Source organism: Camarhynchus parvulus, chromosome 3, assembly GCF_901933205.1.
Source record: "Camarhynchus parvulus chromosome 3, STF_HiC, whole genome shotgun sequence".
Classification (NCBI taxonomy): Eukaryota; Metazoa; Chordata; class Aves; order Passeriformes; family Thraupidae; genus Camarhynchus; species Camarhynchus parvulus.
The window spans coordinates 51,845,673-51,869,639 of record NC_044573.1 but is presented as its reverse complement, the minus strand read 5'-3'; the positions used below and the strand labels follow the sequence as shown (position 1 = coordinate 51,869,639).

Genomic DNA, 23,967 nt, shown 5'->3' with positions numbered 1-23,967 from the left:
AAGAGGAGTTTGAAAGGAAGGGAAGTAGAGATGCTCAACAAAGATCTGCAAAGAGGGAGTATACAAAAGGCAGAGGGAAGGTAGTAAAATGCTGAAAAGTATTAACTAAGAAAAAGAAGTTACTAAAAACATAGCTGATGTTTGATTGGCATAACAAAAGAGAAGCTGGTAGATAAAAGTACAAAACCCCCAGAGATATGTTTTGTAATCACAAGTTCTATTTCAATTTATTTTTCATTTAGTCTTAGCAACCAGCTTAACTTTCTGCGCAGAGAGGCAGCCTTTGTAATGCTCCAGAAATATTCCATATAGTTCTAGGATGTTTTCTGACTATTGCTTTTTTTCTTTTTCATGTGCTGAGAAGCACAAAAAGACATTAAACCCTTTTAAAGTGATTAAGACAAACTAAGAAGATGTAACAGAATCCTTTTCTGCTTCACTTAGGTATCTCAGCAATCACCCATATTAATTAGGCAAGTGACTTAATATCTCTCACAGTAAGAAAGAGCAGCAGATTATTTGCCTGCTGAAACACAGTTTTCACCAAGGCTCACCCAAGAAAAGACTAGAGCTGCTGACTGAGTCTAAATGTGCTATGACAAAACCACTCCTCCCTCTTTCAGCAGAAGAGAAATTTGAAAACTAGCACATGAGGTATCCTGAGTAGATGCATAATTTGATTCCTGTAAACCCGGCAGCCAGATAGCCCTTCCTCATCCCAGTGGTCCAGGCACTGGAAAGAGATCACTCAGTTTTGGTCCTCAGTGGTGGATGCCAATGAAAGTAAGAAAAAATGTGTCAGGTGAGGATTTCCACAGTTAGGCTGTTAGAACCCAGCTGAGGGTGAATTAAATTTCTGTTGTCCAGAGATGGGCAACAAAGCTGGTGAAAGGTCTGGAGCACAAGTCTTATGAGGAGCAGTTGAGGAGAGCTGGGGTTGTTTAGACTGCAGAAAAGGAGGCTCAGGAGGTTTAGACTGGAGAAAAGGAGGCTCAGGAGAGACTCGCTACAGCTGCCTGAAAGGAGGCTGTAGCCCGCTACGGGTTGGTCTCTTCTCCCAGGCAACCAGCAACAAAGAGGACATTGTCTCAAGCTGGCCCACGAGAGTTTTAGGTTGGACATTTGGAAGGAATTCTTCACAGAAAAGGTGCTTAGACATTGGTATGGGCTGCCAAGGGAGATGGTGGAGTCACTGTGCCTGGAGGTGTTTAATGAAAAGCTGGATATGGCACTTAGTGTCATCGTCTAGTGGACATGGTGGTGTTTAGTCATGTTGCACTCAATGATCAGAGCTCTTTTCTCACCTAGTTGATTCTGTGATTCTATAACTAACAATTTCAGCAAAATGCAGCACAGCCTGGAGCACCAATTCATCACAAGCCAGTGAAACTGATACAAGTCTGCAGAATGTTTTGGTTTCAGTTAACTCAGGGTATTCAGGCAAAAATAAGTTTACTGGAAATATTTTGACTTGTTCATGACTCACTTGTTTTTACAAATCTAACACTCCTTTCCTCACAAAGCAAGTAAATATGCAGGCAAAGCAAACACATTTACTATAATATCTGTGATACCAAAATTCTGTAGTTCTGAGAGGTATTCTCAGCTTGCCCTTGTTTGAAACCATTTGAGGGGGTCAGGGAGGTGTTCATGTGGTTACACTCACTATGTCCTGGCTTGGAAACATGTTGCTTTGGATTTCTAGTTTTGCTTAGAACAAAGGATTGGTGAGGCATTTTGCATCTCTTGGGGGTTGCAGATGGATTGTAATGATATTCTTGTCACTGGTTGTGCCCGGCAAGGCTTCTGGACCTTGTTACTTCTCACATAGCAGCTGCCAGGGACAAGAATAATTTTCACACTTGGAAATCATCTTTACTTGACTTGTACACATTTACATGCTGTTCTTCTCTTTGAAATACTCTTAGTGTAATTGATAGAAGGAATTGTCTCCCTTTTTAATCACTGAATCTGCTATTTTTCACTGAGTGTGTGGAGGGCTCTGGCTAATAAAAATGCATCCTAATTTTTAAGCATTTATTGAATGAAAAGAAGAAAGCGTGCCCTGGCCAAAACAGAGAGACTGACAAGATAGAAAACAAAACAAGGATAAATGTGAGATTAAATTGCTTTCCACCCTTTGTCTTACTCTAATAGAAAAGGCTTGAAATTAATTTTTTTTTCCTTAAAGTTGTTCTTATTGTTTCAACAATTGTCAGTGTTCATGCCTGAATCACAGAACACTTGAAGTCTTTGCAGGCTTCAGGACCTATACAGCTAAATATTTACAGATTTGTAGTCCTCTAACAAAAATAAAATACTGAATTACAGAGTGTATGCTACGATGTTAGAGGTCATCAAAGTGACCTGATTGAGAAGGGGTTGTGGTCATTACCAGATTTTTGCTAAATTTTTCATACCACTTTTATCAACATCAAAAATCTCAGCATTATAAAATATTTTCAAAATAAGACATTACAAAAATGAGTATGGACTTCTTAAACTAATAGAAAACAGAGAATATGAATAAGATTGTTGCAGATATTTTTTACCCAAATCAAAAAAAGCAGTTCATTAAATTGTTGAGACAATGTAGAATGAGTGTCCTTTTTTTGATCTGTAAAAATATCAGCAGGATATATTACTTTGAAAATTTTTACTTGTCAAATTCACTAATTTTTTCAACTGTATAAGTCTCTGAATTATCTTTGTGGTCAGTGATTTGCACTAATAACTTTATAAATTTATTAAGTCATCATCTTATTTAGAAAAACCCATAGTCACATTATAATTTTTAATATTAAATTCTAGCCTGATAGCAAAAATGGTTGCACATCTACTGAGGTGTTATAGTTGCTATCATACTTTTAATAATGTATTTGGGTCCCAGAATCTGAAATTGCATTAAATTTTAATTTGAATGTCATATGTTTTGACAAGGATACTCTTCCAAAGTTGAATCCACAAAGTTTACCAAATAACTTAAGACAGCATAATTCTGGAGCGTGTGACCAGTGCCTAAGTTTGTCAGCAGAGCACTGACTCTTGAATCATATGGGTTCACGTGAATATGGTTAGCAAGTCATTAGCAACCATTTATTAGAAATCTGTTAGCTTGTTATTAAGATTGTAGTAGATGTTGGAGATTAGAATATCATGGTGCAGCAAGGAAAATGCACTTTGGTAGCTGTTGACAGAAAACATCCAAGTATTTGATAGTGGGCACTTTTAGATAACCCTAAGTTCTTCCACTTGCAGACCTCACACGTTGTATAAACATCGGACAGAATATGTTCATGTAGACTTTTGTAAATTACTAACCCAGCCTTCTGGCAACTTGGGGTGCAAATGCCAACCATCTGAGTTGTTTCAGGTTACTTTTCATTAACTCACAGAACCGTACTAACTGGATATTTCAAAAGTCAGACTTGAAGAGGTCATGCAACTCGGTGAAGGAATGAAGACAAGTGTCCTCTCAGTGAATTTTAATAAAAGGTTGGAGATCACTTAGCTATTTTTTTTCTAAATTATTGTAAGTTTTCTATGTCAAGATCACTTTTAAATGAAGAAATGGTGTTCTTTGCCTCTGTTGCTAGAGCACATGGAGAAGTTAATCAAGTTCCAAGGCTGTCTCTGAAAAATTGGCATACAGACAAGTGACTGCAATAAAAATGCCAAACTGCTGAAATACAAGGTGTATTTTATATCAACCTGCACTTGGCATTCATTAATTTGTGGTGTACCATATTCCAAGCTCTTTATTTGGTACTGACAGGGGATTTAACAGTGACTTGTTTTTAAGTTGTTTTTGTCAGTCTGTGGAGGTAGTGGCTCTTCCTTTACTTTCAGTCTCCACATCATTGACCTTGTTATCCTGTTTTCATAATTCCTTTCACATTCTCTTTCACTGAAAAAAGAACCTTGTGTAGAGAAGAGACAGTCTCCTTAAATTTATTCAAGTTTCAGTTTTGCTGGACAAAACAGTAGAACAACATTGCCCTGCAGGATGAAATTTTAAACGAGCATGAACACTGTGCATGTAATGCCACATTTTTTTGGCTTCTTGTTTGAGTAATGTGCAAGAAGTGGCACAGAATCCCAAACAGGTTTGTATACCATGCAGTTCCAGTCCAGACCTCAGAAAGGCAGGAGTCCAGTTATAAGTCTGTGTGACAAGTTGTCAGTATGGGAGAACAAAAGGTTCAATTAATCTTTAGTTGACAGTGGGGAGCAACATTTTATCTCTTTTTTTATCTGAGAAAGTGGTTACTGGGCTGAATATGAGTAGTCTGCATCTATATCTGCTTTTATTCAACAATAATCTGTGAGCCACAATTTGCAGATTTTTGGAGTGATTAAATGACTTGATAACCAAAGGAAAAATTAAGGAAACAGCCAAGTAATATTTAGGAACATGTGTAGCTTTCATTATTAAAGCATATATGCACCATTTGGAGGATTTGGTTATTATTAGAGTTGTGCAGCACAGACATTCTAGGCACTGCTATGAAAATATAACCCCTAAAACAAACATACCTTTTAAGAAAAGACAATAAGAAATCACTCCTTGAGTTACAGTTTAGTTCCAATAGAATCAGTCCCTGACAATTAATGTGATGGCTAATTTCAGTAAGTTAGTTCTAATAATTGTCCCTTGCCTCTGTACCATCTGAAGTGGTAGCTTGCGTTTCCCATGCAGTATCCCGCTCCAGCCAGTCCACGTGTGAGAACAGGAGGGAAGGGATGTGGGTGGTGTGGCTGCCGAGTTTGCCACTGACAGGTCCAGCTGCTGTCCAAAGGAAATCCGAGCTTGCAGGTTGAAGCAAACAAATGGAGCAACGTGACAGGCAGCTGTTAGCTGGTGTAAGTCTTGTAGAATTAATTGAAGCAAATCAGCTCCTGCTGTCTCTGCCTCGAGTATTAAGTTCTTAGTGAAAACTTTGCCTATGCTTCAGAGTTATAAGAATGTACTTGTGTTATCATTGCCTGCTTCTGGCAGCTCAAGCAAATCTCTGAAGTATAGTGCCTTTGGGAGTGGAGAGGAAAAAGAAAACATTTTTACTAGCCAAGAAGCTGTTAACAAACAGCGAGGCTTATTGTGGAAGAGCATTAATTATGCTTTGCTACATAATTTAGGTATAAAGACATCTGGCTTTTATGAAGCAACTAAAGAGACTAAGCTGCTAAACCCCTTAGAATCGCTGTAAAGATCACTTTGCATCTAAAATAACTGAAAAATACCAATATTCTTGACCCAAAATCCTTTCTCAGGTAAAACTTCCTCCCTTTTACAAGTTTCTGAATGAAGAAGTCATTTCACAGCATTGAAATGTAAAACTGCTGAAAGTGTATGAGAGTGAGCAAAACTGAGAAGTGAAATTTGACCAAATAATTTGAATGTGAGTGTTTTTATAATATAGCAGCAACATTATACATTGTATCACCTTGTTGCAATAGTGCTTAGGTTGCGTGTGGTGTAGATAATGTGCAAGTTTGTGAGCTTTTTGAGGGTGGGAGGTTTTAGATTGCCATAATCTAAGCAAGATGTGTGAGGTAAGGTGTTGGCTTCTAGATGATAAATCTGTTTTTATGATTTCCTGAAATTTACTGACATTGCCAAAATACTGACTGAAAGCATATCCCCTGCTCTGGTCACGGGAGTGACTGTTGCACCATGTGGGAACTTGTCTGTTTGTCTGTCTCTGCTGTGGGTTTTGCTCACCACATTTGGAAAGTTTTCAGCTGCTAGTGTGTGTTATTTGTATCAAACTTGTGAAAGAAGTGAGTGTTAAACCCTAGGTTTTTGTCAAACCTTTTTTGAAGCCACAGACTTGTTGACTCTTTGGGGACAGCTGCTTGAGGATGATTGCAGGAAAGGGACAGGAAGTCTCCCTGCTGACCAGTCTGTCCAGCAGAGGAGTGGCAGTGCCCTTCTTGAAATAAGTGTTGGGATGCAGGCTTGAAGTGATGAAAAAGAGTTTAGCCAAGGTATTGAGGGAGAACAGGAAAAAGTAGTTTTTCACGTGACCTTGTACAAGAGGGTTTGGTGTTTATTTTGTGCTGGGGTTCAGTCCTGAGTTTTAGCCAGTAGACCAGAGTCCTCTCCAAAGGGCTCATTGAAATGGAAATGGTTTTGCCCTGCTGCTGTGGAATGCAAATTATTTTAGGAATGTTCCTGGGTCTTGAGACTTTCTAAAGCTCACACTTACAAGATTTATTTTTTTTAGCTCATTTTATCCAATTCTCATAGGAAAATAAGGATCCAGAAAGATGATTGGTGCCTTGATCCTGACCCAGCAAAATATGAAGTGTAGGTTTGTCTTCATGTGTACAAATAGTTCCCTTCAAGTTAGTGGTGGGAAAACATGGGAAATGCAGAATTGCTTTGCTGGATCTCAGTCAAAATTCTGAGTGCTTTGCAAAGCCAAAAAACAAGAGCAGCCCTCAGTAAGGCAGGCTGGCATGAGATGCTCTTTGGTATCTTTTCCTAGGAGTTTGTCTCTCTTTTGTTACTATCTCTTTTTAAAATATATATATAATAGCTTTTCTTGTTATCAGGGCGCTGGAGATGGGCAAAGACTTGTGTTTGATGCCTTGTCTGCCACAGATCTTCTGCTGACCGAAATAGACCAGTGTCAAGTGATACAGGCTTGGAAAATATGGTGAGAGACAGTGCCATATTTCAGAACAGGAAGGCTTCACTTTGAAACATGGAGTGGGATTTGTTCATCTTTGTGTTTCTGGTATGAGGGCACAGGATATAAGATGTATTTACATTTAATGAAAATTGGGGAGTTTTTTGCTTTAAACTGAAAACAGACTTGGATAGATGAGTTGCCTGTGTGTGGACCATATTTGCTGATGCTGCATGTTGAAGTGATCAGAAGCAGGTTAGAGTATTGATTCGTTGGTGGAGGGAAGTAAGGCAGGATTTTTTTATGTATCCAGATTTAATGCTTGGTATAACTTTGCAGAAATATTGGCCAAGGGATCCAAAAATTTTCAACAGGATGACTCTTGAAGTTACTGGGAACTGACTAAGGGCTCTTAGTTGCTTGCAAACCACAGCATTTAATCTGTGGAGATATGTATATAGTTATAAAGTTTCCTTCAGCAGCAGGACCAGTTTATGTATTTGTATAGTGTTTGTGTGTCTGTAAACACAATTTAAAACATTATCATGAAGGTATACAAAATATTCTTAGTAAATACATTAGAGAAAACATCCTTGAGCACATGACTTTTGTCCGTTCACAGTCTGCCTCATGATTTTGTACAGTTCTTTTACCTCTGCATAGTCCTTTGTAAAAGAGAAAGACATTACATTTATAATATTGGGTTTTCCTTATTTTTTACATTCACAAATAAGACTTACTTAGGAGCCTTCTGCAATATTAGTGAGTCAAATTTCTGGATTGTGAACACAAGCTTTCATGTGTTGTACTTCACAAGCTTTTTTGCTTAATCAAGGAAAAAGATGCAGAATCCTGTACATAAAGAAAAAGATGATGGCAAATCAGTTTTTCTCTTTTGTAATTATGAAATAATACGATGACTTGAAAAAAAACCCCAAGTAATTGTAAAAGTACAAATGATGCTATTTTATATTATAAATAAAGTGATTTATAATTTCACCTATTTTACTAGTGAGGACTTTACATGTGGTAGATTAAAAATGCACAGAATATCACTGTTGGTCAGTGACATCAAACAAATATAAATCTTATGTGTGAGGGGTTGTACTTAGCATGCACTAAATCCTGATATGGAGGTACATGTGGGACTAACACAAACTTTAGAAAATCTGCATGGGTTTCTTTAGATGAAGATTTTGGCTGTGCATATAATTTTCCCCTGTTAGTACTCTGTTAATCTTAGGTAATTTCTACATCATTATTATTGTCTTTCTTGTTCATGAATTTGGGAGAAGAGAAGCTATGTCAGCAGTTAGCCCACCACAAGCAGTAGCAGTAGCCAAAAGAACACAAGCAGGGACATCAGTGAAATGCTAATGCTGTGTGATAGATTTCTTGTCTCCTGAAGGTGTTTTCTTCTGATGGACTGCAACCTGAGTCATCAGGTGTGCTGAAAGTTAAACCCCAGCAACTGATTTCTGTGGTGGTGGAAAGAGAGTCCTTCCTGATTGAATCTCAGTGTAAGTAGGTTAAGTGTGGTTTTCCTGTCACATCTTTGCTTGTGCATTTTAGACATGTGCAACTCTTGTTACTTACCATAGATGTCTTGAAAAAATACATTTACTTGTGTTTTACCTTTACTTAGTTAAAATATGATAAAAGGTACTTAGATAACAATGTCACTTACATGAGGCTGTTGTGAATCTATAAATGACTTGTGCTGGGCATTCTTCTGAGTATCCAAGCAATAGCAGTGTCCCTTTTCAGCTGTATGAGTAAGGTGGACAGATGACTTCACATAGTGAGATTAGTCTTTTGATGACTGGTTAACTAATGTGCCTCTTTGGTGGGCAGCATGAAACTGAGGTGCATTTGGGGGCTGCATAACATCAGATCACTACAAAGAGTGTGCCTGTGTGACAGTTGTCTTTGTTTTTGGACATTGTTTTCACGTGGAAAGCAATGTAAGGAATTCTGTAATAACCTCTGAGGACTTGGTGGGGGCAGAAGCTGGCTGGTCCAGAACAGCCACATTTCAACTCACAGTGGGTTCATAATTCAGAGGCTCTGATCTAGGTCTTTGTCTCTGCATGGCACAGGTCTCTTTTGCAGGCAGTGTGTTCTCCTCTTATCTACAGATGGCATCGTGTTGCAAGTGCAAGGGTATCACCCTCAGTGGGAAAGCTTTTTCTGTTGCTGCCACTTATGTCTCTTCCCATATCTGGGCCTGCTTTTCCCTTGGCTTTCTGTGGTATGATGCCAGGGAAGATAGATGTGCATCTTCTGAAAGAGAGGTCAGCGGAAGAGCTCTGTCACATGAGCCCACGTGAGAATCCTTGGGTGTTACATACAGGGCAGCTGTCTCGAACGGCAAGCTGTAGTCTTATGCTGCAGACATTGCAAAGGTCCCTCATGCAGCACTTTCCTGGCTTCCATTGCCATGGAGTTTGTCATCTGTGGTAAAGATGAGCTTCAAGACCAGGGAAATAAGTGCTTTTTGATGAAACCTTGTCATCCTCCTGGAACTCTGCAGTGACCTGCAGCAGCTGTAGCTGATGGAGTCTTTGCTGCCCTTCTTGCTGCCTCCCAGTGTGAACCACTGGTAAGCAAGGAAGTTATCAAGGCTATTGCTGGCAGCCTTCATGGATGTCTTGTGCATCATAAATAGCCCCATAGGTCCTGTGCAGGCTGGTTTTCCTTGCTGTGCATTTCCTTGTGGAAGTCACCTTTCTTTTGATGTAGCAGTGACTTTGATCCTCATTGTATCTCCTCTTCATGAACCATACCTGGAAATTGATGCCTGTTTTCATTACTTTCATGTCTTCTGCACCAGAGCAGGTAGCAGTCATTGCCTTTCCCGTTGTGGATTCTGGACATCTCAGGGCAGTCCCACCACAGTCATATGTATCTGTTCTGAGTCATACATGCCCACAGTGTGCCCACTACAATAACTTATAAAACATAAAATGCATAGTCTCTGAATTTTTGGCAATGGTGGAGCAACTGACAATAACCCAATCCCTAAAATCCTGTCTCCTACACAAAATACACTGTGACATGTCCTTCTAGGCAGTGCAGAACCCATCCCCACTTCCTCTAATGGGTGCAAACCACTTTCCACCACCACAAAGCATTGAACTTTTCATCATTCAAAGTGCCTATAATCACTGCTTTGCTATCTTTTGACTCTTAACCATCTATTATATTTAACCCATCAAATCTTCCTCAACCTAAATGAATAAGTTATTTTCCTGATACCTGAAAGCCTGTAAAAACCTCATTAGGCTTTGCCTCACATTTTCTAGGCTGCAATTTTCATGTATGGGAAACATCCCCCACTCACCTTCTCTTCCTCTTCTGCCCATTCATTGATGAGAAAGGAAGATACTTAAGAGCAGCTGTGAACAACTTCTTTTGGCTGTGTGGGCAGCACAGCAAATTTGGCCGATATACCTACAGCCCTTTGTCTAAAGGTCAGTGTGGTTCATGGCCAGGCACCTGAGTTTACATGGACAAGTGACTGATGTGGCCAGAAACTGCCAGGCACTGTGCCAGCTTGGCACAGCATCTGTGGCTGCCACAGCTCTGTGTGTTGGAACCCCCTTGGTCAAAGGGCAGTACACTGCACAAGGAGTGCCCTCATATCCTTGAAGAAGGAGAGAGATTTACAGTATGGTTTTGTGCACCTGGGATGGCAGGCAGTTCTGGGTCCCTGTTGAGGATACCTGCAGGTAAGAGCTGGCATAGCTTATGAAAGAGCTCGTAGTTCTGCTTAAACTCCCCTGCCCCTGCAAATGCAGGTCAAGCTTTGTTGTGCTTATCCTCACCCTGTCAGAAAGTCTGAACCAGCTGTTGGGAGAGGAGCAGTTCCTTATGGTGGTGTGCCTGCTGTTCTTCTGTCGTGTGAGTGGGTTGTGTTGCAGTGACTGGGATGCCCTCACAGAGGTGCTCCCTCTTGTTCTGTAGTTTCTATGCCCTTCCCAAGGGCTGGACTTGGGCATTTGGGGTTGCTGTTGTTAATTTCATCATAGAATTGTACAGGGGAAAAATTTCTCAGGCATCAGTGGCCTGTGGAGAAAAACACTTTGGTGATGTATCTCCAAAATGACATCACAGAACAACTCAACCAATTGAGATGTTCATAGACCACAGTGTCACTGTAACAAGTCTGGATGGAGGATATGTGGGGGCCAGAGAGAGCATGGTCACACCATATGTGTGACTATGAAGGTATACTAATGACTCAAACCATATGGGAGGGAAGAGCTTGTGTTTTGGTGGTTTACCAGGTAATTACCCTGCAGATTGAATGCCAACACAATGAAATCATTTTATCACGAATCTAGTTATTCAGTGGGGGAAAAGAAATCTCTGTTAGTTGATGGGACTGCTTTGACAGTGATAACATGTAGCCTGCTGTTTCTGGGAACGACAGAGGCTGGTGTGTGTACAGTCACATATGGATGCCATTAAAGTCCACTGTTCCCTCTGCAAGGGCTATATTTTTAGAAATTAACACGACAGACAAGAGTCTTGCTCTCAGCCAGAATGGCATGAAACTGCAGAATAGATTTTTTTCAGAAATAAAGTGTTTTCTGGGTGATGGAAATCATACTAGGACACTTGTTGCTTAGGAAGCCTGCTGTCAGCATGCCTGTTTTATCTGGAAAGAGGACTCACTGATGCCCCTCTAGCATGCGGGCCCCTTTACTTCTGCTTTCTCTCAGCACAACTCAGTTCTTGCAACCAGCCCAAATTAATTTGGAAGTATCTTACTAAACATCATTGTATTTTTAAAAATGAAGGTTTTTTTGGACCCATTTCAGTCAGTAACAAAATACAGTTGTCTTCATCAGTGACATTTTCAGACAATCGTAGAATAATCTAGGTTGGAAAAGACCCTTCAGATCATCGGTCCAACAATTAACCCAGCACTGCCATGTCTCTAAGCACCATATTTACATGTTTTTAGAACATCCACAGGAATGGGGACACTTCCCATGGCAGCCTGTTCCAGTGCTTGACAACTCTTTTGATGAAGACTGTGTTCATAATATCCAGCCTAAACCTCTCTTGGCACTTCTTGAGGCCGTCTCCTCTTGTCCTGTCCCTTGTTACTTGGGAGAAGAGACTCATCCCACCCGGCTACGACCAGGTGTTGTAGAGAGTCATAAGGTCCCTCATAGCTTCCTTTTCTCCAGGCTAAACAAAGCCAGTTCCCTCAGCTGCTCCACACAAACTCTGTGCTCCAGGCTCTAAACCAGTTCTGTTGCCCTGAACTCACTCCAGCCCCTCAATGTCTTTGTTGTAGTGAGGGGCCCAGAACTGATCACAGGATTTGAGGTGCAGCCTCACCAGTGCTGAGTACAGGGGACAATCCCTGCCCTGCTCCTGCTGGCCACACCATTGCTGATCCAGGCCAGGATGCCATTGGCCTTCTTGGCTACCTGGGCACAGCTGGCTCATGCTCAGCTGCTGACCAGCACCCCCAGGTCCTTTTCTGCCAGGCCACTTCCCAGCCACTCTTCCCCAAGCCTGTAGCCCTGCCTGGGGCTGTTGTGACCTAAGGACAGGACCTGGCCCTTGGCCTTACTGAACATCTTTCATTCACCCTGATTCATATACACACACCCCTTTAAACACTGCCTTAAACACTGCCTGATTTATACAGGGATACATGACATACACTGATGTGATTTGTATTGTTATTTGTGTGTCCCCTTACTAATACATGCATCATTATTTCTGTAGCTCCAAGTAGCTTTATTCAGTCATTGGGATACCCGTGTGTTGGGGATTGCTCAGACAGCTACAGAAAACTCAGATGCTACTCCTATGTGCTTATAGTAAAATACAGGTCAAAAACCTGTAGATGAAAGGGAAGAGAACAAGATGAATGAGTTCAGCAAAAACCAAAAGCCTCCATAAATCCTTCAAGAGAGCAATTAACATGTCTTGCTCTATATTTTAATATTCTTTTTTACTGCGCAAGGCTTGGGACTGTTAGAAATATCAGGCTTAAACACAGAAGAGCATGCAATGGGGTAAAATACATGATGCTTGAAAATTCTGTTGTAATTGATGCCTGGAAGATACATAATAATAAAAGTTAATGAAGATGTAGAATGCAGTGAACTGCTCTTAATTAAAATGCATTACATTAATATTGTCAGTTTACATTGTCTGTGAAACAAAGTGGAATCAGTTTTTCTTTTCCTCTAAAAACTGAAGTTTTTCCTTTTTAGATTTCTGTAGGTATGTTCTCCTTATTTCCTAAAGAACTGAAATACTATGCATGTGATTATTAGCATGAGATGTAAACATGAATAGCCCTAGTTCAGAAAACTGATAATTCTTTTTTCATTTATTTTGTGTAGGTTTCCTTTGCCTGATCTGTAAACATGTCCACAGACCTGCTCTGTAAGTACATTTCCATCATCCCATAGTGATTTTTTTGTGCCATATGTTTTTATTGGATTCCCAGATGTACTCATGATTGATGTCTTTTATCTGAAGTATAAAGTCTGCTTTTACATTTGCGTTTCTTCTGGGACATCTGTGAAACAATATTACCATTATAGTCAATGAGATTATTCTTGGAGAAAAGCATGACTTAATGTGAGTAAAATTGTAAAAATCTGGCCCAAGTATAAGAACAGACTGGTTCATTGAGATTTAAAACTGCAATTCTCTCTGAAATGTTTTATCTATCTTTGGCACAAATACCATCCCAGATTACTACAGAGTGATGTGCTTGGGGTTTTTTAATCATCTTGTGAATTTAACTCTTGTGCTTCCAAGGCATCATTATCCCAGTCACATCCAAATTTCCTGCCTTATCACTATAATTTGTCCTTCTTCTTAACAGACAAGTGCTATATCCTTGTGCTTTGCTGTTGTAACTACCACGGAAGGTTGTTGTTCACATTTCCCAGATACTTGCACTCTGTCACTCCAGCTTAAATTATCTGAAGCATTAAGCACATTTTTTTCTGCTTGTTGATCTGATCTACATGCTTTCTTTTGGAGTCCCTCCAGTGCCTCAGCTGCCTTTTTTTATCATTGCCTCCAAGGGCTGCCCAGCTGCTCACTGTGCAATATAAGAGAGGGAAATTTCAGACACACATTTTATCATTCCTCAGTACTTCCTTAGAGGAACAAGGAAAACAGGATTGGGGGTTTATTCATTGAAACTGCAATCAGTTAATAAATATAAAACCATCAGTGGCTTAATGGAAGGTAGCAATTATATGTGGAGATCAAGTTATTTGTTAAAATGCATTTTTTAAATTTCTTCTGTGAAATGGAAATTTCGAGGCATGCTTAAATGCCATTTAGATACAGAGAGAACTCTAAAACAAGGAATGCAATATGCCTGACTGTATTGTATTAAACAGGCAAAACTATTATCAGGAGTGAAATATTAAAGAAAGCAGAGGGCAGGGTGGCTGCACAGGGGTCGTGGTCAAAGACCTGCTGTACTCAGATGTTTGTCTCTTTTAGCAATTTTATCCACTGGCAGTTTCATTTTTCTTTTTTGCAGCTCAGCGACAGTGCCTTTCTCATGTTCCCCCTAATGATCAGGGAGCTAGAGAAGTTGTCACCTGAGTAGAGGCTGAAGGAGTTGGGTGTGTTCAGCTCGAAGAGGAGGAGGCTCAAGGGGATCAAGTCATGGTCTTTCAGTACAGAAATGGTGGTTATGGAAAAGGAGTTGGAAGCAGCCTTTCCCCAGGCATGCACTGTGACAGGACAAGAGGCAATGGCCATGAGTTGCGTCAGGGGAGGTGCTTGTGGGTGCAAGGAGCATTTTCAGTAGGGGATCAATCAAACATTGGAACTGGCTGCCCAGGGAAGTGGTAGAGTTGCCCACACTGGAATTATTCGAGATACAGCTTGACAAGGCTCTGGGTAATGGTATTAAAGGGCCTGCATTCAGCAGGAGTCTCGGCTAGTTGATCATTACAGGTCTCCTGCAACTTCAGTAATTCTAGAGTTCTGTATTTCCTTGTGTTCTCAGCTGTCTTCTGTGCAGTGAGCTGTCATCCCTACCAGCTGTCCCTGGTCTTCTCAGTATTGTACTGCCTGTGCTGTGCCAGACCCTGTGATACTTGCTCATGTTAGTGGGATAGACATTTGTCTTCTCACTTGGAGACGTGTCAGTGGCCTGGAGGCAGTGCCAGTGCTGAGGGAACTCTCCAGGTTCCAGCTGGTGGGTGTTTGTGACAACCAGGTAGTGCCTTGGTAAAAAGTCAGTGCACAGGAGAATGCTAAAGAATGATATGGCAAATCTCTACAGGTGTGAATTGACTTCAGAGCTTTATGTCTGTCTGTATATAAATAAATATTTCAGGGCCAGCCTGTGAGCTCAGTACTAGCATATACTAACAAGCAACAAACACTAGGGTGTGTGTGAGGGATAATATCTATCAGACTGAGTTCCAGTTAGGGAATTTGGATACAACCAAACTGTTTGTGGGGGAAAAGAGAAGGAGATGAGAAGCATTTAGACTTGTGGAGCTGGTGCCAGGTGGTTTCAGCACCAGGTCTCTTGACTCTTACTGTTTAGCAGTAGATGTGTAGCCTAACCACCAGTCCTTAAACTTGACCATGACATTGTCTTTTGGTTCAATACAAGGTCAAATTTTAGCATTAAAAATCTTGTTCCAAGTTACAATAATGAAGACAAGATGTAGAATGAAAAAAAAGTAAAAATTCTAACCCCCTTAAATTCCTTAGGAAAAAACCCACTGCAGTCTAGGGCAAATTGCACAAAGAAAATATCATGGTTGCACAATACAAGGGCTGCTGCAGCTAGACCTCAAACTCCAGCAGCTGAGTCTTCAAGCTTGTGGAAATAAATCAGAAAAGCCAACATTCCAGAGAAGCTTCAGCACAATGAATTTGAGGTAGCAAACATTTCTCTGGTTTTGATGGAGAGGCTAAGGAAAAAAAAAGAAGTTTATGAAAAGTCTGTCAGCTACTGAGGTTCGGCTGGTCGGGGAAGCAGCAGACTTCCCTTGGAGCTTGTTTTTCTTTTTATCCTTGGATGAACTGGTGTGCAGTATATTATGCTGCCTGAATGTAGGGGTTTGTCACGGTTAGCGCCGGGGGCTGCCCCAGGAATGCAGGAAGGCGATGGGCGTGAATGGAGCGTGCAGCGCTCGGTGGGGACAGAGCCCGCTCTTCGGGAAACCTGTTGCTGCTCCTCTCAGCCCAGCCGGCCAAAGCCAGGCAGGAAAGGAGGTGGGTCTTTGATCTCTTTGTTGTAGCTGCTCCCTGGGAATTTGCTGAAATCAATGCCCTGTTTTCCTGAAGAAATGAATGGCTATGCCTAACTAGCTTTGTGAAGCGCTGGGGAATTCACTGCTTCTGTTTATTGACAGCTGAAAAGGAGCACATGGTCCTGAATGGGTCCTCCTGGGGAAACAAAACAGAGCGGAGTTAGACTTAGTTGAATACAGGGGCATTTGGAAAAGTCTGCTGAAGGAGGATGACATGGTTCCTTACACCCTGTACTAGCATAGCCTCACTTTTTAGTAAAATTGCCATTTAAAATAAGGTAAGGTTTGTTTTGATTTCCATATGTAGTGCGATTATGAAATGTTTGCAGTTCTGTTCTTGAGTGCAAAACCAATGTTTGAGTTGTATTCTGTCGTGGGAAATACCTAAGTAACTCTTGTGCTGTTTCGAGCCTCTGTGTGAGTTCATTTGTTCTTTTTCTAGTGGTGATTAATGAATATGAAAAGTTATAGAAAATCAGTATTTGGGTCTTCCAGTCAGGTCCTGAACATCAATCATTCATGTAGGCTATGATATGTAATTTTTTATACCTTTGAAAATCAGCCGAGTTGCATCAGATGATTTCTTAACTGGTACAGACTGCTGTGTCAATACTTACACACAAGGCAGTGACTAACAAGAGAGCCTGTCTGGCAGAAAATCTGAAAATCTCAAAATCCTTTGAAATGTGAGGATATATTTCCAAACCTCTGTTTCCACGTGTGGACTCCAGGCAAGTGGCAGACTGACCACTATTCTTGCTGCTGGCTTTAGGTGTACACGGGTTTTTTTTGTAAAGACAGAAAAGAATAGCAAGAGGAGGATGATGATGAAGAGGCAGTATTTTCATTGTTCAAGTTCAGAACAGTTTATTAGACCAAGGGCATTTGGTGTGTAATTCATATGTAAATTTTCCACTGAAAACAGGAGAACAAATTGCCAGAGTTTCTATATTAGTTTCTGTGGTGACTGAAGGAAAAGATTTCTGGGCTCATGCAGCTAAAGCTTCCAGGTGTGGCCCAGTTAGGATAGCAGGAAAAACCTTAAGTAATGTCATTTCTTCCTTTGTTATTTTAAGTGTAAGGGCAAGCTCAGAGCGAGTAATTGCCGCCACGCAGCCTCATTCTTGCATGGCAGTAGGAATTGCTGGGGTTTTGTTGCAAACCCCATTAAAAGAGTCTGTGCATGGGTGCAGTAGTTTGAAAATTCTCAAGTACTCCCCTCATTTTGAGAGAAATGCTTGGGAAGTTTTATGTTTTGTTGGAATGGTTTGTGTTCCTCAGTCTGGCATTTTTTTCTTCGAATGATTTTGAGCTAGTAATCTTAACTAGTTTTGTTGCATTTTGTGCTTTTTCCAGCAGATAACTTATCTGCTTTTCTTGGAAGAATTTGGGCTCCATAGGCAAACATGCTTTCTTTAGATTACTTTGTGATCCTTAAAATCAAAATACATTGCTTAACTGTAGAGCATCAATATGTTTGCTTGTAGCTTCTGCTGTTAAGTTTCCAAGATTTTCAGAGAGAAAAAGCAAAAAAAACCCAAGCAAATGCATTTATGATTTTGACTGAGATGTGGAAACACTGAACTCAAGCATGTACATATCAAAGTTTGTAGGCTGTGTTGTCATTATTGTTATCCAAATGTGTCAAGACTGTTTTTTGACCTCACTTAAGTATATTTATGCATGATAGGCATTGGAAGCCATTAAAATGTAAAGCTAAAGCTAGTATAAAGTTAACATTTGAGTTGGACATGAGATATATTTGTAGGTCCTTTTAGTGCTGTAATCTAGATGTGTTATGAAAGCGTTGACCAGTGAGGGTTCCTGGGTATTTGTAGTGGTGCAAATAGAAAGGAATCGCAGTTGCGGAAAGCGCAGTTGATCGGGGCTTTTTTAGTTGGTGTAATGGGGAAGCAAGCGGATGATTCATGTGTGACACGGAAGGTGGCACTTGTTCCCTGTTCCTCGGGCGATAAGACAAGGCAGAGTGTGTTATGTTTAACTTACTGGACTGGAAGGTGCTTGGGCAGATGTGAGTGGGGAGGTGCATAGGGATGTTCTGGCAGGACAGTTGTCCCTTTGCCTCTTCTAACATCTTTATAAAATATGAAATTGTTTTGACCTGTTGGCAGTGTTGAAGTGGAAGAAGTATAAAATGTATTTCTAACCAACAGAGTAAAATATACCAAATATAAGGTGAGATATGTAATCATACACAGCTTTAAGTAAATATGTATGTTAAATAACCAGAGTTATGTAAAGACATATCTGAGGAATGGTGCATTTCTCCCTGGGTGATGTCTTTAACATCTGTTCATCTTGTTCCTAGAGCTAGGAAAGTGAAAACAGGAACAAATTCTTTGCAACTTTGCATTGCAAGATTGCGTCTTAGATTCATGTAAGAATTTATTTGTGCATGTGCGTGTGACTTTTGCAAATAATTTTTTTAAAACTATAGATTAATCAGAAATCTATAAAAAGTGTTTGAATTTTATTTGATCTCAAACTAAGATGACTCTCAGCAGAATAAATAGAGCTGTATGGAGATACTTTATAATCTGAGTTGAGAGCTTAATCTATATAAAAAATCTGCAATTTTTTTAAACCCACAAATTTTTGCAACTCTTATGCAATTCTCTTATAATAATCTATAATAATCTACTTTGTATTTCTGTATCTTACAGGGCTGTTCTTATGCCTCAGGAGAATAGTTATTGTAAGGAAAATGTACTGCACTGCTGTCTAATTTGTTGCTGCCAATCTTATCAGCCTTTTTTAATTGGTCTGTTAAAGAAGTGCAGGTAGAGATAATTTCTTTATTACGGTATTAGCCAAGATATTAGCTAATTATCATATGGTTCCCCATAAAAATATTCTTTGTAGGAAAAAAATAAATGTTGGATCTTAGGAAAAAGAAAATGAGTGAATGGAAACACAGACATGATACTTGCACATGGGAGTATTTTTTCACAGAAATACATTTTTGTCTCTGTTCAGCAGCAAAGCTTCTCAATGCCTATGTGTTTTTTTTTTTAAAGAAATCACTTCATGCCTTAAAAGAGGAAAATAATTTAACAGGGTCATAAAGGCTAAGGATGAGAGTCTCCTACCCATTTTGTTCCCAGAGAGGCTGGGAATCAAGCATGCTTTTCCTGTTGGAAATGAAGCAAGGAAAAACAGAAGTTGTCTGTTATGAAGGGGATGCATAGTAAGAACTAAAGCTGTTCTGCTAAGCTGTTAATGACCCTTCATTTACAAAAGCCAATTCTTTTAAAAGACAACTCCTTCATTTTGGTATTTTAGATATATACTTTAGGGTTCATTGATAAGGAAAAAAAACCAACTTTTTTTTTTCTCTTGGGTGAGTGGGAATATCAGCAGGAAGTTTGGATGGCTCACTGAGGAAATTAACTCATTTTCCAGTTTTATTAATAGCTTCTGCTGAATGTAATGTGGACTGGAGTGTTCTTTTCAGACTCCAAGGTCTCAGCCCTGATCAGTCCTAAGTGTATTCACTTCTCCACATGGACTGCTTTCTTTCATAATGTGGCTACTTGCATGTCAATAGAGCCATGTGCACAGACTAATACCTGCAGAAGTGGGGGTGCAAACATTGTACTTTGATTCCCAGTAGCTGTATTTGCTTCATGTTGTTATATGTGCCTCTAAAGATATCTGCTTCTGCAGCCACGGGATGAATGTGGTATCTCTTCACTCTGCATGCCATGCTTCCTCTTTGCATTCTACAGTAAACTCATGTTACCTTCTCCAAAGTGTGTCTACCTGCCCGATTCATTCTTCCAGTAAGCAGCTGGAAATATATCCCAGCTGCTAATGTCTTTGCTGGTAAACTTCCCACAAGTCCATGTTGAAAGTCACCAGTGGAAAATAAAGAATTGATTTGGGCTGGTTTCCTTAGGAGAGGTGGCTTTTTTCACCAAGTTTTCCACCAGTCTCTTCAACACAACATCTGGATTTGCTGGCCACTAAAAGCCAAGTTCAGTGAAGGAGCGAGAGACCCAATCTAGGGTTCCCTTTTAAGGGAATGTTGCAAGGCTTGGAAATATTTCAACTAATCAATACTAAGCTTTAGTCATTATAATTGCTGCACTTCCTTTATCGGAATTGAAACCGTGGTGTTGACCTGCCATCAATAAAACTGCTGACAGTATTAATGCACTTACTGTGGTGTGTGTGTGGCTGTGTGCATGTGTGTTTATACATACGTGAATTTAGGAAGATCTATTATATGGGGTTTTTTCTGCTATTACAAAGATGGAAGATTCTGGTGTCTGTGTTGAACTGCCATAGTAGCATTCACATTTTCCACTAAAATGTCTCACACTAAAATAAATCATCTGTCCTGCCAAAAATCTCTCCAAAAGGAAAGTGCTTGAGATACATGAAATGCTTCTGCTGTGTAGGTAGAATTTGTGGTGTGGGAGATGCAGTTTTGGGGGTCCAACGTGCAGTCTGGGAGCCACAGGGTGCCTATGAGCCGTTTGAATATGACTCTCCTGGTGGCTGTCTCTGTTTCTGTGACAGGGGGATTTTAGTCTTGCCATCTACAGTATAGAAACAGGGCAGTTTGGACAGTGCTAGTGAAGACCTAAAGCAAGCAGAAGGTGTCACAGACAAGGAGCCACAGCCTTGCACCAGGTTGGACTGCTGCTGGGGAAGATGGGCAGAGTGCAACAGAAAAGCTTCCCTCTCAGTGAGCTTCTTGCTGTGCATTTCATAGGACCATGCTATGCTGACTCAGGTTCTTTCTCGTAAAAAGTAGTAGTTGTTTCTGTGAATTTGCTGTTAACCTCCTTCCCTGTTTCTGGATCTAATTTTATATGACTTCATGCCAAGACAGTGGAGGGAGAGGGAGAGAAGGAAAAAAAAACCCTGGAAAATCCAGCTGCATTTTTCAATATGATTGTTTGAAATGTGCTCAGCTTTCAGCAGAAAGAGAAATCTCTTTGTTTATACTGATTAGAAGCTATTACATGTAAACTACGGGAGGTGACTTCACTTGAACTGTGCTCATTTATGTATGTGGGTTCTGATAACAACCAAGCCCCATGTGGTGTACTGGAAATGTGGCAAGTAAGTTTTATCCCAAGAATAACCAGAAAATGATTATTTTTTAAATTAGCTTTCAGTCAATCAATGAATTTTTTGACCTGAGGTCATTTTTAGATGAATGAACATACCAAGAGCTTTGATAAATGAGTTGATCAGACTGCAGTGAAGTTTGCACCTACATACTTTCCCTCCTGTTTAGTTTGTTGGAGCTTTTTTCTCCTTTAGTTTTGCAGGAAGGATGTGTAAGTTGCTGCCTTTTCAGGTGTTCAGACAGTGAAGGTAACCTTTTTCCTGTGGAGTTTGTAAGATGCAGCAGAGCACGGGTGTCCTTTTGCTGCACAGCCTTCGTGGAACGTACTGGAACTGCTGAATTCCATAGCCCAGCTGTGCTCCTTGAGGTTTCTCTAACTGTTTTGCTCCTCAGATTTGCTAGACAGAACGAGCACGGTAGGAAGCCTCATTGGGATTGAAGTGAGACTGACTTTTTACTGAGAACTATTTAAATTTCTTTGGGCTTTGCCTGTTGTAGTACTTCATGGCCACCAGGTGAAAGACTTACTGTTCCCAGATGAGCTTGATTATGGTCATGATGACTCCCTATTAGGAACGAGTAACGAATCATAGTGTTTGTTATCTTTTGTATGTGTTTGTATAACAAATTGTTCTGCAGCTTGGAAGAATTTACATATTGGAACATGTGCCAGAAGAATGGACATGTGCTTTGTGTGAGGTTTCTTTACAGTCAGATAAGTGCTGAGCCACCCTTCTAGAGGCATTCTTCCATAAGAACAGCTGGTCAGGATCATAGTGCTGTGAGGAAGGAGCAGGTGCCTTGACAGATGATCTCCGACTGCTGAAAACGCAAGGGTGTAACTCTCCTTCCAAATCTTCATTCTTCTTGGGAGCAAAGACAGGCACAGGGAGGATGGAGGTGAGGTGAAGGAAGGTGTCACAGCACATCAGAGGCTGGGTCAGGGTGCTTGAGGGGCAGGTTCACCTGCAGTGCTGGGTTTTAGGGAATCAGCTTGACCTGCAGGTCTGACTGAATGTATGGGGTGGCGTGGCAGTAAGGCATGTTTGCTGTTCTCTTTCTCTGTTTCTGTCTCCAAATATAGTAACTCCTTTTTAAAGTTTTACATTTTAGTAGAGTGAGGTCATGTTCCCATGAATATGTTTAATGTTCAGAATGATTTCTGGGATGTTTGCAAACCACCTACTGTTCTCCTTCCCAAGGAAGGGGCCCCAAGAGCAGTAGGCATTTACGTGCAGGGTGCCACTAATGCCTGAGCAGGACCAGGACTCCTCTTCACCCTTCACCTGTGTCTCAGGAGCTCCCATCCTCTCACCAGAAAGCCTTGGCATGGCAGCACAAGGGTGCTGGCCCTTGGTAAGGGGCCAGTATTGCCCCAGCAGCATGTCCACAGTTTCTGTGCTGGTGCCACCAGGTAGGGGCTGCAAGGCTTCAGGGTTTCTGTGTGTCAAAGACAGGGGAACTCTGCTTGAAATCTGAAGTTTCCCTCTCAAGCACACAGGAGTAAATCTGCCTCCTTTTTTTTTTTTCCCCTTCCTTGTCAGGGTGGTATTATTTTGGGTGCTGGGTTATGGAAAACACTGCACCTGCTTCCCAAATAATACAATGTCATGCACAGAAATGCAAGTTTTCAGTCTTTATCCAGGTGAATGATTATCATTGCAAAGTCAGCCTGTAGTGGGCTTTCTTGATTTACGTATTTTTTCTTTTTTTCCATGCAGAGCTGAGCAGTCATACGTCTCTGCGAATACAAAGTTTTGGTGTATGACATAGAAAACACGTGAAAAGGAGACATTGAGGAAATGTTCACCTATTTTGATGTTGGACTAGGGATCAGTTTTTCCAGTTAACAAGTAAAGATCTTTCTGTAGACAATTTAGCATAATAAAATATCAGAAGTTAATGGGATTTGAACAAAATTATTCTGAATTCTGGTAATTATGACAAGTTCTATTTTACTTCAATATAAATAGAATCAGTTATTAATCAGTTAAAAGCTTTGTTTTGCACGTCAAACTTAGGCTATAAAGCTTCTTTCATTAATGTTTTTTTCAGAGAAAATGTGTGTCAGTGGCCCACAATAATGGGAAAATAACTGTTTGCTAATTGAATACTTTGAATTTTTTGCCAAATAAATTGTAGAACAAGGATTTCAAGTTTTCCAGCACAGAGTGCTGCAAAACAGACCTCAGGCTGGAAACCCTCATGCACCTTTGGCTAAGAGAACCAAGACTGGCATGTGCAATGTACTTCAGAAAATATCCAGGAGGTGTTTTTGCAGTGTTCCTCTCTGTGAAGGCTGAACAAGGCTAACGGAGTGCTACAGTTTTACTCTGGAATAAATTACTGTTGTTTGCTATGCAAATCTTATGATTGTAATTAGGCTAGGATTTCAACTGCTGTGTACACTGATCTTTGTTCCCTCTGCACATGGGAGCTAATTCTAATGCTGCAAAACAGCACAGCAAATGCCAAGGTCTGCTCAGCCTCTGATCGTTTCTCACAGGGTGCATTTGCTCCAAGTGGACAATTGAAAAGAAATGATTTACCTCTGCCTTCACAGGGGACGCAATTGCACCGCAGGCATCTTGTGGGCCGCTGAAATGTTCAGGTACTGTAAAGTCTCACTTGAAAGCAGGGGTGGGAGAAAACGCAGGGAGGAGGTCCTGATAAGCATCTAGTTTCTAGCAAACTGGTTTGAAGAAGCGATGTTCTGCTGCTGACTGGTTCAGGCTCCAGTGGCATGTGTGAGCTATCAGGACAGTGATTGCAGTTCCTGGCATGGCTATGTATAGCTCCTGTTATCTGTGCAGCAGGGCTCTGTGGAACCGCAGCCCATGGCTCCTCGCCCACACTAATGAGCTCTCCCCGAGGCTGGGCTTGTGCCTCTGGGGGTGGCACAGTGCTCCAGCCCTGCTGCTGTTTTGGAAACCAGTTTGTTGACTGT

General features: G+C 40.7%; 1 protein-coding gene across 5 annotated transcripts in view; it reads left to right on the top strand.

Moving 5' to 3' along the window:
* Positions 1–23,967, top strand: part of PLAGL1 (PLAG1 like zinc finger 1) — a 48,182-nt gene that overhangs the window by 4,326 nt on the left and 19,889 nt on the right. Inside the window, exons 1-3 of one of the 5 annotated variants that reach the window (XM_030945496.1) lie at positions 6,635–6,662; positions 8,044–8,155; positions 13,013–13,055. The exons of 1 other annotated variant lie outside the window; for it this stretch is intronic. In XM_030945496.1, coding sequence (XP_030801356.1) covers positions 13,037–13,055 — 19 coding nt within the window. In that variant the 5' untranslated portion in view covers positions 6,635–6,662; positions 8,044–8,155; positions 13,013–13,036. Of the gene's footprint in view, positions 1–6,634; positions 6,663–7,132; positions 8,156–13,012; positions 13,056–15,602; positions 16,195–23,967 lie in introns of those variants that run through there. 3 more of the 5 variants (XM_030945495.1, XM_030945494.1, XM_030945499.1) reach the window with 3 other exon arrangements.